The sequence below is a fragment of the Eumetopias jubatus genome, unplaced genomic scaffold (genome assembly GCF_037043125.1).
Source record: "Eumetopias jubatus isolate StellerSeaLion01/CBP00866 unplaced genomic scaffold, mEumJub1_p1.0 scaffold_2, whole genome shotgun sequence".
Lineage (NCBI taxonomy): Eukaryota > Metazoa > Chordata > Mammalia > Carnivora > Otariidae > Eumetopias > Eumetopias jubatus.
Genome location: NW_028274808.1, coordinates 21643226 through 21656978, shown reverse-complemented (window position 1 = coordinate 21656978; position 13753 = coordinate 21643226). Strand labels below are relative to the sequence as shown.

Below are 13753 nucleotides of genomic sequence, written 5' to 3'. Positions count from 1 at the left end.
AAATTGGCTACTTTGAAAATTAGCTTTTAATCAATATTTTATATTTTAGATTATTTCCATTGGAAATGAGGGGAGAGGACTGGGTAGAGTATATATTTAGGGTTCATCTGTATGTGATTGGTAATTAATGCAATAATTATGGATGAGATTGCCTAGGAGGCAGTATAGATGAGAACATAGATGACCAAGGACCAATCCTTGAGGAACTCCTAGACTTTAAATGGTGAAGGTACAACAGCTTGAAACATGAGCCTCAAAAGGAAAAATAGGAGTATCCAGAAACATGGGAACAAGATCAAGAGTATGGAGTCATAGAAGCTAAGGAAAATGAATAGAATGGTCAAATGAGATGTCAAGTTAGATGAGGACAGAAAAATGTCTACTAGATTTGGTAATTTGAAGGTTATTGATGATTTTTAAAATGATGTTTCAGTGTAGTGATTAGAGCAAACACCAGATTGCAAGAGCAGATGAAGAAATGAAGACAGTGAGTATAAAGGACCCTCTCAAAATGTTCAGCTGTGAAGTAGAGGAAATGAAAGATAGTAGCTGAAGGAGAGACTTTATCATACAATATTTTGTCAGGAGACTCTGAGGTTATCAACTGAAGGAGAGGGAACTATATGAACAAACACATGGGATCAAGAGAGTAAATGGTGTATTCAGAATAGTCCACTTTGGGAGTATGTAAGGTAGTAGTGATAGAAAAGGCTATAAATTGAGTAGGGCTCTTTTTTGGAGGAATTTGAGGGCTATGGTAAGGATTATAGCTCTCTGTGCTCCTTTAACCTCCATTTCCTCCCTCCCTTCTAGAAATATTTATTGAGTACTTACCATGTACCAGATAACCATATTTCACCTTGGAATTTGTTGTTTGATACTTTTTGTCCTCTTAAAATATTTTAAGTTTCGTAAGTGTAGAGACTGTACGTAGAAAAGGCCCTTATACAAAAATAGATATATATGTGTTCCATACATTTGTTTAATTGACTTCATACAATGTGGACTTTTTATATTTATTATTAAGTTAGCACAGATTTGATAAAACTGTTGATGTATTTTTTAGAATATCAAATGGTATTTTTGCATCAAATCCTATAATTTTTGTCAAATTTATATTTGAGAAATTCAATAAATAATGCTTAATTTAGAATTTCATAGTTTGAAAATTTTTAATTCATTATTTTCTTGAATTTTTTCTTCATAATATACCAACTGTAAGCCTGCTGGTGGCTTTTTACTTTTTGGAAATAAATTTCAAATTTGATTCTTTTCAAGGTATTACAAAACTACCACTTGCAGGAAAAAACATTCCATTATAAAAAACTTGCACAGGACATTTAACAACCAGAAATTAACTGATCAGTTAATTTCAAACTGGAACTTTTAAAACATAGTTAAGAATGATCACTAAAGATCAAGATATGTGTAAAAACTTTTTTTCAAGTGTGGGGTTACAAAAAGAAGTATTTGCCTCAGAAGAGAAAATGTTTCATAGACTGAATATTAAATCATATTCAATGTGGCATATTGAAATTAGACAGACTTGTATTTAAACCTAAGTATTCATTTACTAGCTTTGAGAACTTTGTTAAATTTTTTATTTTTTTGTCTCCTCATTTATAAAAATAAAAATAATAGCAACCTCATGAGGTTTTTGAAGATTGAGTAATATTGGTTGTGTTTAGTAAAATATCAGATACATGGTAAGCACTTAATACATGTTGGTAGCTGTCATTGTCAACCATCTTCATCATCGTTTGAATTCATAATCATAATTTTTTTAAAAAATCTTTGATATAATTTTATGGTGACATCAACAGGAAAAAATTGGTATGCTGTGTAAACATTTGCTTAATATAGTTCAAATAAATGTTAATCGAGATATATTTGTTGATTATAGCTTTGTGTTTGAAATCTAGACAAATTCTTACTTTACCTACCTAAATAGAACCTAAAAGGTAAGTTTCCCTTCTAGAACTAAAATAATTGATTACCTTCATGTAGCTCCAAGTATTATTTTAATTTTAGTTTTAAAAAATATATTGTTAAAAATTTCAAACATACATAAAAGTATTAAAATATGAACATCAAGCTATAGCTGAAGAAATAAAATACATCCAATAGAATTGAAGTCCCTCTTCACCCAAGTTATATTTATATATGTAGTAACTTCATATGAAATAAGGAATTTAGAAAATCAGAAAATCCTTTGAAGAACAATCTTAATGGCTCTTTAGTCTTTATAAAAAAAGCTAATAATACTGAACATGGTGACATATCCGGCAGAATGAATATGTCTTTTGTGAATAATTTACCCTGGAAATCTCATAAACCCTACAAAACTCAAGAGTGTGTCTAACTTCCTCTTCTGATAAATAGCTTCTGAACATTGCATAAGAGCATGTGCATGTACTTTTGTGCCATTTGTTTTTCTTCTGTTCATACTGCTATATTTCAAAAGCAACAGAGTAATAAATACTATTTACAATGTTCTGTTCATTATGAAAAGGTGGATGAAATAAATGTATTAGAATTAAGGCTAAATGCTGACTTCTTTATAAACCTGTGATTTTAATCACTTGATTACACGTTTGTATAAATTATCTTGGGTAAAAAAAGGATATTGTTGCTATATAGAGAAGAAGTCAATCTCCATAAAAATCACTTTGCTGAATTTTAGAACATACTTCTATGCTTTCGATCTTAAAGTGACTTATATTGCTTACAAAAAAGAAAGTTACATGGCAAAAACTGCCTATCTTATAGTCCTGACTTCGATATACTGTTTACAGTAACTATGGTTAATTATAAAGAAATAGCCACATTACCATGTAAAAAATTATTGGTTGTCATTATTGTAATGTAGCTGAAATAATTAATATTTACTAGCTCCTAATGCAGCTGTGTTATAAGACTTAATGACATATAAACCTGGAGATAATTCTTGGGCAGACATTGGATATTCAGAGTTTTCAAATCTGAGCAAAGGAAACAGCAGTGGTGATTGAGCATTTATTCCAATATTATAAGATTTATAGTGTTTGAGATCTTCAAGGGTATGAGGAGGAATCAGAAAAAGAAAGTGATCTCAGGTAATTTATTCAACTATAATACTCTTGTTCTAGAAATGATTCTTAAATACAGGGAAGGAATGGAGAACAGGATGAGGGTCTCCCTATCGTGTTACCTGCTTTCATCTTCATCTCCTTTTCTCATTGCCCCCATCCTTCCCCTTCACCCTAGAAAGACCTGGCATTTGAATTATAACTAGAGATAAAGCAGAGATCATAGGCAGCACCTTAAAATTATAATTTCTCTATGTTCATATTTTATGTTCTAGTATGAATATTTAATAAATATCAGTATTTGTGTTTTTAAGCCCATAGGATGTTTAACATGGAGTAAGTTAACTTTATAAATCCAGAAATCTCCAAAGTAAGATGATTATGGAAAATATGTTTCCTATTCTACTGCTATCACTTATTATAACTAGTGTATAGTACATGAAACAAATACGTAACATAAATAAAACCTATACCTTAGATCCACATCTCAAAGCTAAAAAATACTTTGTCTTTTAGATATAGAAGCTTGGTGTTATGAGTTAGGGTTATAGATGGTTACTGAATTCAGATGTACATTACATGAAGTATTTATTATCTAATTCTTTTATATTTGTTTATTACAGTTGTTAAAACGTGGAAGTCACTTACCAAACAGGTAGGTTGAAGCTCTTGGTGTACATATGCATGCACACTATGTATATATATATATACATAAAAAATAGGTTCTAAGGAGCAGGACAGTAACAAACAATATGATTGAGAGAAAAATATAAAAATGCATAGATTTCAAATTCAGATATATATATACATACCCACTTTGGAAAATAGTTTGGCATCGTCTATAAAATTTAAAGATACACATACCCTGTACCTACCAGTTCTCTTGGATCTCAATTCTGCCACAGTGCATATACATATACCTAGTAAAGTTAAACTTGAATATGCCCTATGATCCAATAATTTTACACTAGTCTCTATACCTAGAGAAACTCGTACATGCATGAGAGGGTCACAGGAATGTTATTAGATTATTCATGGTTGGCCAGAAAGACTACAATACAATGTCAATAAGATAAATAAGCTTTTATATATTCATACAGTGAATAGTATAGCAAGTGAAAACAAATGAATTATACTGGTGCTTAAACTAGATGAATCTGGGAAACATAATGACAAGCAGTTCACAAAAATATAAATTACAGTTCCATTTACATAAAGTCTAAAAAGAAACCACTTAAAGATGCATTCATAGGTGGGAAAACTAAGGAACGATAAATATTAAATTCAAGACAATATTTACCTCTGGGGGAGATGGAAGGAAATATCATCAGTGAGAAGTGCAAAGAGGCTTCTAAAGTACTGGTAATTTTCTGTTTCTTAACAATTTCTAACTTTAAATTTTACATATATTCCTTTTGCACTTTTAAATGTATGATAAACTTCAATTAAAAAAAACCGTATTAGAGGCGCCTGGGTGGCTCAGTCGTTGAGCGTCTGCCTTCGGCTCAGGTCATGATCCCGGGGTCCTGGGATCGAGCCCCGCATCGGGCTCCCCGCTCAGCGGGAAGCCTGCTTCTCCCTCTCCCACTCCCCCTGCTTGGGTTCCCTCTCTCACTGTGTCTCTCTCTGTCAAATAAATAAAATTAAAAAAAAAAAAAAAGAACTAAAATGTTAAAAAAAAAAAAAAACCGTATTAGTATAGCATTCTAGGGAACTTCCTTAACCAGTTATAGCGAATCTTCTAAAGCCTGTAGCAAGCATGATGTTTAGACATTCTCTTTCAAATCAGATAGAATACAAATATGTCTGCTATCACAACCACTACTCACTGTTTTATTACAGGTCTAAGCTAAGGTAGTATATTAATTTGCTAGGACTGCTGTAACAAATACCAAAGTTGGGTGGCTTAAGCAACAGAAATTTATTTTCTCACAGTTCTGGAGGCTGGAAGTCCAAGATCAAGGTGTTGGCAGGGTGGGTTTCTTCTGAGGCCTCCCTCCTTGGCTTGTAGATGTCTGTCTTCTCCCTCTGTCATCTCCCCATCATTGTTCTGTGCATGTCTGTATCCTGATGTCTTCTTATAAGGACACCAGTCATATTCGATTAGGACCAACTATAATGACCTCGTTTAATAATCTTAATTACCTTTGTAAAGGCTGTCTCTAAATAGTCACATTCTGGATACTGAGAATTATGACTTCAAATTTGAGGTAGACATAACTCAGGCTATAACATGTAGTATGACAAGAAAAAATAGGTTCTAAGGAGCAGGACAGTAACAAACAATATGATTGAGAGAAAAATATAAAAATGCATAGATTTCAAATTCAGATTTAGTAAAAGTTTAGCAAGGTTGCTGCTAGTGTTTCTGCACCAGCAATAGCAATTAGAAACTGCACTATCAAATAAGATACTTTTCACAATAGCAACAAAAACTATTAGATTCTTAGTGTACTTAACAGAAGATGTGCAAGATATTATTCTATTTTTGAGATATGAGTAAGCAGAGAAATATATCATGTTCACAGATGATTCATTTAGAAGAGTAAGGGCCCAGAATTTTCCAAACAATTCTGAGAAGGAAGGAAGGGAAGCAAACAGACAAACAATAGGATGAGAACAATTGGGCCTGTCTCATATTAAGATTAATAATAGAGCTATAATTAAAATAGTATTATATTATTGCAAGAATTTTTTAATTAGATGAAAATAATAGAATATAGAGTCTAGAAACAGACCAAGGCATGTATGGGAAGATCTGTAAATCCCTGGAGGAAGGATTGACCTTTAGGTATTGGAACAATAGTCTTTCCAGAATGGGGCTAAATACAATTAAATATCAAACTGACCACCATATACAAAAGCAAATTTCAGATGGATTAAGTTCTTACTTTGACAAACAAAAAATTGTGAAATATTAGAAGTAAAATAAAGGACACAAGAGGTTTCATTAGATGAGACATATAAAACAAAGCTCAAAGGAAATTTTGGAAAATTTGACTAAATTAAATATCAGAAACTTTGGCATACCAAAAGAGTGCCGACAATGTTAAAAAAAGTATGACAGATGGGAAAATTATGCTTCAATATATTAACAAAACATTAAGTGTACTGTACTCATATAGAACTCCTGTAAGTCAATATAAAAAAGATAATCAGCTCAGTAAGAAAAAAAGAGGGTAAACATAGAATGGCTGATAAACATGTTTAAAGGACCTCAACCTCACTAGTGATTAGGGATATGCAAATTAAACCAATAATATGATACTATTTCACACCCATCAGATTATCAGCTTCTGGAAATCTAGCAGTACCAATAATTAGCAACAAAGAAGAAAGAATCAGGTGAGGGTGTAAATTTGTATATTCACTTTTGAGAGAAATTTGGCAAATGTAATAAAGTTGAAAGTACATATCAAAAACTCTACTTTTAGAGAAGTATACTAGAGAAATACTACACCAGCAGTCCTGTGTGCGTTTTCTGCAGCATCAATTGTAATAGCCAAAATTAAAAAAAAGAAACAATATAAATGTCAGTCAGTTGAGAAATGAATAAAAAAATTGTGAAATAGGCATTCAAAGACAAATACAATAATACAGAGCCACAGTGAAAAAATACATCCAAGTTATGAATGGACCTAGAAGACTGAAAGTTGAGTAACAGCAAGTTGCAGAATAATATAGACTGGCTGTTCTTAAAGTGCAAACACCTTTTCAGGGGTCCATGAAGTCAAAACTATTTTTATAATAACACCAAAAAGATAATTTGTTTTATTACTTGCATTCTCTCACAAGTGTTCAGTAGGGTTTTCTAGAGGCTACAGGATGATTGATGATGCCATCAATCTGACATCTAATAGAGTATGTGCTTGTGTTTTTTTGTGTTTAAAAATTTATCATTTCTACTTCCACATGCATTAAATATTGATAGATATCCACATAAACAAGATCTCCTTGGGGTCCATAATAATTTTTAAGAGTATAAAGAATTACATTTCAGAACTGCTGATATAGAACTGCTGTGTAGCCATTAAAATGCAATGAAGACTATCTGGCAGGAAAATATGCCCATGAAGTATTAAGTGCAAAGAGTAAGTTACAAAACAATATGTAGAAAATAATTTAATATTTGCTGCAATGACAAAAAAGCTATATAATTATGCCTAGAGAGAATTAGACTAAAAGGATTTAAATAAAACTTTCAATTATGGTTCATTCCTGGATTGAAATTAGTTTTTATTTTCTATATTTGCTAATTTTTCTATAATGCATATAAATTAACTATATAATAAGACAAAATTGTACTTATTTAAGAAAATTATATGAATCTTTTACAAGGCACTATAATTCTAGGAAAATGAATTTGATACAGCAAATATCTATTTAATACCAACTTGCAATAAGCAATAAAACCAGATTTAGTGTCAAACTCCACTGATTTAAGGGCACAGTCCCCAACGGACTGCCCTTATTTCAGATACCAGCTGCAAGATCAAGTGTCCCCAGGCCCCCCACACCTCTGACCAACTGGCTACAAATCCAAGAGGCTCCCATAATTCCCCTTGAGGTTCAATAATTTGCTAGACTGATTCAGAACTCAGACACATTCTATATTTATAAGTAACAGTTTATAATTATTTTAAGAGACACAAATCAGGACTAGCCATATGAAGAGACTCCAAGGAAAGGTATAGGAAGATCCCAAACACAGACCTTCCATGCCTTCTTCCCATGGAGAGGTGTGTCACCCCTCCTGGCACACCAATATATTTACCAGTGGCAATGTCCACTGAGCTTGGGTGTTGAGTTATTAAGGGTTTCATTATGTATTCATTGGCCCAGTGATTGAACTCAGTCTCCAGTCCCTTTCCCTACCCCTCCCCAGAGGTAGGGAGAGCTCAGAGCCCCAACCTTCTAATCCCATGGTGGTTCTTTCTGGCTATCAGTAACCCATCCAGGGTCATCCTATAACCAAGTGTGATTCAAGGATATAGCATCTTCCAGGAACCAGGGGCAAAGGCCAACCAAAGTATTTATTATTTTTTTAAAGATTTTTTATTTATTTGAGAGAGAAAGAGAGAGCGAGAGAGAACACAAGCAGGGAGGAGAGGGAGAAGCAGGTTCCCTGCTAGCAGGGAGTCCAATGTGGGGCTCAATCCCAGGACCCTGGGATCATGACCTGAGCCGAAGGCAGACACTTAATCGACTGAGCCACCCAGATGCCCCAAATTATTTATTATTATAACACTACTACATGTAAGAGACCAAGATCTAGGCACTGGGAATGGGGAGAGAGATTCCCAGTCTGAATGGAAATACAGATTTTAATACGTTTTAAAACTTCTTAAAGTGAACCGAAGACAAAAATCAGTGTGTTAATTAGATAATCCAGACCAGAAGAAGCTGAATTATTACTAAAATAAACTGCTTAGTCAGTAAGGATCTGGTCAGTCATTTAGTAGTTGTGTGACCTTGGGTAAGTTCTTATCCTCTTTAAGTCTCAGTAAAATATGCACAATGAGGATTGTTAATTAAAATTAAATGAGAGATTATATATTGTCAGGCACATAGAGGGCACTCAATAAAAGGTAGCTATGATTTTTTTTTTTTGGTTGTAAACTCTAGCTGAGTTCAAGCTAGAAGAGATGAAATTGAATACATGGAAATAGTTAAAATGGAGAAAGAGAAGTTGATACTTATATGACAGATATGGTATACATTAAGGTATATCAAATATATGCAAAATGTTCTTTTTAATCTCTTGCTCTAACAAAAATATTTATGAGTTTATTGTTGTTTAAGCAGTAAATATTCCAGCTTCTCATCGTTATTCAAGCCCGAATTCTTACCCTGTGCCGTTGCTACTCTAATCAGACACTGTTGGCCGTCTGGTGGCATCTGTTACTTGCAGTGCAGAGATAGATAGCACTATGAAGGGGATGAAAGCGGGGTTCACAGTGGGCTGCAGGGAATCCATAAATCCCCTAAAAATACCTCTGCTGCCTTTGGCATCCCAGGGTTTCTTTATTTGCCTGTCAGCTCAGCTTTGTAATGAAAAAAAAAAAGCAGTTTATAATGTTACAGAACATTTTTAGGTACAACCACATCAGGAAGGGTTTGTCTAAAAGTGCTTCTCAAACTGGAACATGGGGAAACAAAATCGCCAGGAGTTCTTGTTAAAAATACACATTCTGGTTCAGTAGATCTGGCTTGGGAACTGAAATTCTGCTTTTTGAACAAGCTCACAGGTTATGCCTAGGCTATTGGGGAACCACATGTTGAGTAGAAGAATCAGGTCTGGAAATAGAAGTGGTTTCTAGTGTTTTTCAGTGTGTTACTTAGCAAACCACCTTTTTTATTTCAAATTATTTCAGTTTATCTCATCAAATCCTTTAATATTTTTTCTTTACAATTAACCAAAATATAATTTTCATTTAATTATTTTGAACTCAGTATGCATAATAAATTCAAAATTCCTTTAGTATCTGAACAATGATTCAAATGTTTAAATTTTCCAAAATAGCTCCCCAACCTGCTGTGGTAGTTTGATTTAGAAACAAACAAAAAAGGCTGACTAAGCAATTGAAGTCTGTGTTCTTTACTGAATATGTAAGTTAAAATTAGAAAGAAAAAAAAAAGGAAACAGTGGTCATAATCACTCAATACCCCTGAACTCCATTTGACATCAGCACTCTTTGAGTCACTACTAAAATATTCTTCATTCTTTCCCATTTTGATCCTCTGTCCATTTACTTCGTCCACAAAGCTCCCTAAATCCAAGAGGGCTACAGAAAAGAGACAGTATGTGAAGCCAGGCCATCATCTCTGACCTTGATTAGGAAATCCACCTTTACTTACCACTTTCATGAAACTATCCTTTTCTAACTGGTTCCTGAACTTAAACTCACTGTTTTATCTTAATCTGATTATTTTATATATATTCCTCCACTTGCTAAATTTATCTGAAATTTTTGGTGGCTCTAATTGAATTCAACATAGCTTCTTTATGATTTATTTTATATTTAGACTGTGGGCAAATATTGGGTTTTGTGGTTGAACGAACCACAGGTATAGAATAGAATAAATACAGCCATGTCTCAAGTCTTTTAAGTGGAGAATTTTTTTGTATAAGGCATTTAAATATTTTATATCTATTTTATAAGTAAGTGGTTTACCTATTAATCAATGTTATGATACCTTATGTTATAGGAATTAAATCAAATGCTCTCAGAAACACCACCAGTTTGGAAAGGATCATCAAAGCTTTTTCGTAATCTTAAAGAAAGAGGTAAGTTAACTTTAGTACTTATGCATTTTAAAATGGACGCTATATTATTCATACTCTTTATATATATTTTTCCTTATACTTAAAATAATATAACAAGTTAATTATATGTGCAGATGTGTGTGTGCATAGAGAAAAAACTGAGAAGAAAAACACCAAAATATTAATGATTGTTTCTGGGTAGCGGGATTAAAGGTGTTTCTTATTTTTAAATATATTTTTTATTGTTATATTAATCACCATATATTACATCATTAGTTTTTATGTTTTTAAATATATTATTCATGTCTTTCAAATTTTTTAGAAGAAAGTGAACTTTTATGGCTATAAAAAATTATTTTCCAACCATATTGAGTAGTGAGGGTTATATTTAATTATAGAAAGCATTTTTCAAAAATACTGATCTCCAACTATTTTTCTTCCTTCCATTTTACTTCCAGGAGATTACATATTTTTAAAAATTTAATAATCACCGTGAAGAACTTATTGGATATGTCTTTTGGTCACCCAATTTGAACATGTTTCTTTTAAAAACAACACTCATTGCAAAAGCCACCTTTCAACCTACTATATGGTCTATATCTATGTATCTAAGCTAAGTTGTTAATTCATACATTTCCTCACAATCAAATTATATAGCTTTTATTGCCGTTTTCTTTTACACTTTACTTTTTGTACATATTTATAAAAAAGACTAATTAATAAAATCTCTTTAATCTTAAAAAGGAATTTTTCTTGTAAATATACTTTTTTATTTTTTCAAATATAAGAGTATATGAAATAAAAATATTAAAGAAATTGTATAAACAGTTACCTTTTTCATTTTCATCAATTTTAACAGATACTGATTTGAAAATAATTATACTCTAGCGTGAAGACAAATATTTTAAAGGATAATTGTAATCCATGTATTTTATCTGAGTGGAATTAGAAATTCAAATTGCTTCCACCTGGTTCACATGGAATCTGAAAGGGGTAGACACCTTACCTTTCATCGTAGTCTTTTCATAATTAGGGTTTTAAAATCTTTGCGAAATCGGGGCCATGGTATATTTAAAGCTCTTAGAAATTTTTTCTTGGAAATTGTCTTAAAGATTGTCATTCAAATCTTAGGGTGGGATGATAGGATCAGGAAAAATCAAAGCTCAAAGAGATAAGTTAGCAAATATAAAAATACTTACTTTTAATACCTCTCATGGGAAAATACAAATTGGATCGAGTATAATCTGAGAAAACCAAATGCATGGAAAAAGGAAATTCTTTGTAGTCATAGAAGGGGTTGAATCTGGAAGCCCTGGGTTTAAGCTTGTCCTAATCTTTATGTTACATGAATATTTGCATGTTTTTGGGGGGAAATGATCTATTCAGTGCTATCCCAGAGAATTATCTATAGTGATGGAAATGTTCTATTTCTGTTGTCTCCCATAGTAGCTACTAGCCAGTTGTGGGCTTTTAAAAAGCACCTGAAATGTGGCTACTGTAATAGAGGAACTGAATTATTTATTGTATTTAATTTTATTTATTTTAAATTTAAGTTGCCACATGTGACCAATGGCTACCCTGTAGGATAGTGCAGAGCTGTGTCATCGTGATTGGATTATCAAAGGAATCCATGTACACAAAAAGTTTTAGAACCATTAGGTTAGGCGAAGTAGAATGTCACAGAGAGCCTTGCTTTTTTATAGATAGGTTTAAGTGGCAAAGGAATTTTAAAGCTAAATCTTGAGAGCTATTGGAGATTAATTTACAATTGCATTTTATCTGCTTAAAGTATTACCCCCGCAAGAAAATGTTATGCAGTTTTACAAAAAATTAATTGATATGCAACATTTATGAAAACATGTACTTCAGACTTAGTTATAACAGCCAACTGTGTAATGTATCATGATATAGGAACTAAACAGTATAATGTTTTTAAGGAACTTCCCTTAGAACTCTTTTATTGAATTTTCAAAAGAAACGTAGTTGACATCTTTCTTACCCTTTTTTTTATATGCTTAGCATATGTATTTTTATTTTATTTTTTTGATCTTGGGTGGCCTTAAAATAAAAGGTGAGTCTAATAGTTTTCCATTTTTGTAATTGGAAAGCATTAAGAATCTACAGTTCATGTTGAGTAGTATTTTCTCTTTTCCTTGATCATTTTTATTAAATTATATCATAAATTTCACTTTGTTCTTGGGTGTGGATTACACCACCTCAAAAACCATTTGGTCCTACAAACAAGTACCTACCATGATAATTATGATTAGTACTCTCACTGCTAATTGTTCACTGAGGGAAATCTTGAGTTAATTATCAAATAAAAGATACAGTTATTAAACTTCTTTATATCAACCGACATCTCTTGTGTGTTCCACCAGGTCAATTAGAACAACAGTCAGTGATGATGGGATTGTAGAGACAGAGAATCCATTTCCCAATCCCATTCCCCTTTTTTCTTTCTTTTTTTCTTTTTCTTTTTCTTTCTTTCTTTCCTTTCTCCTTTTCTTTCTTTTTCTTTCTTTCTTTCTTTCTCCCTTTTTCTTTCTTTCTTTCTTTCTTTCTTTCTTTCTTTCTTTCTTTCTTTCTTTCTTTCTTTCTTTCTTTCTTTCTTTCTCTTTTTTTCTTTCTCTCTCTTTCTTTCTATGAGGGATCCCTATGGAATCTAGGTATTGTATCTTTTATATACATTGACCATTCCAGAATCTTTCTCCCATAACATTCATGGCAGTCAACCAGAACTATCTGTCTATAGGTCACAATATTGTAGTATAAACAAAAGAAGGGAATGCTTTCAGGGCCTCCAGCTAGTTCCCTTCAAGTTTTCTGACAAACTGCCTGACAGTGACTTCTCTTCTCTTTGTTCTGTAACAAAGAGCGGAGCCTCAAAGAACATCAGGTAGAATGGACTTTCAAGGTTCACAATCTGATTATTTAAGGATTTTTGTATACGCTTTTACTAAACGTTAGGACTATCTGATATCTGGAGAAGTGTTACTGACTTATTCCTGATTTTAATTTTCTCAGGATCCACCTAGAAGCTCAATTAAGCGTTAGTTCTAGTTTGGGGTGTTATGTCCAAAAGCAAGAATTTGAGTAACAGAATATATATTTGTATTTACCTTTTAAACTTTGTAATACTAGGATTACAGAGAACTCGGGATGCAATATTCAGAAAGTGTAAGCCATGTAATTAAGACAAAAACTTCTTAGAGTACATTTAATAGAACCATTAACTTTGTCAAAAATAATAATAACTTGAAAGCAGAAAAGTGATACAGAGTTTTGTTTTTTAATGCGATTACAGAAATCATATTTTAAGCAGGAATATCTAAATGTTTTTTTCAAGAGTTATTTGTTATTTTTTTCAAGAGTTATTAAGAAGTAATTAAGCACTTTACAGTTTAACCATTTCCAA

The 13753-nt window shown here is 32.3% G+C and overlaps 1 protein-coding gene across 2 annotated transcripts in view; it reads left to right on the top strand.

The window, feature by feature from the left end:
- Positions 1 to 13753, top strand: part of MICU3 (mitochondrial calcium uptake 3) — a 99661-nt gene that overhangs the window by 45738 nt on the left and 40170 nt on the right. For both annotated transcript variants that reach the window (XM_028099689.2, XM_028099688.2), the window contains exons 3-4: positions 3692 to 3723; positions 10278 to 10356. In XM_028099689.2, the coding sequence (XP_027955490.1) occupies positions 3692 to 3723; positions 10278 to 10356 (111 nt within the window). The remainder of the gene's footprint in view (positions 1 to 3691; positions 3724 to 10277; positions 10357 to 13753) is intronic.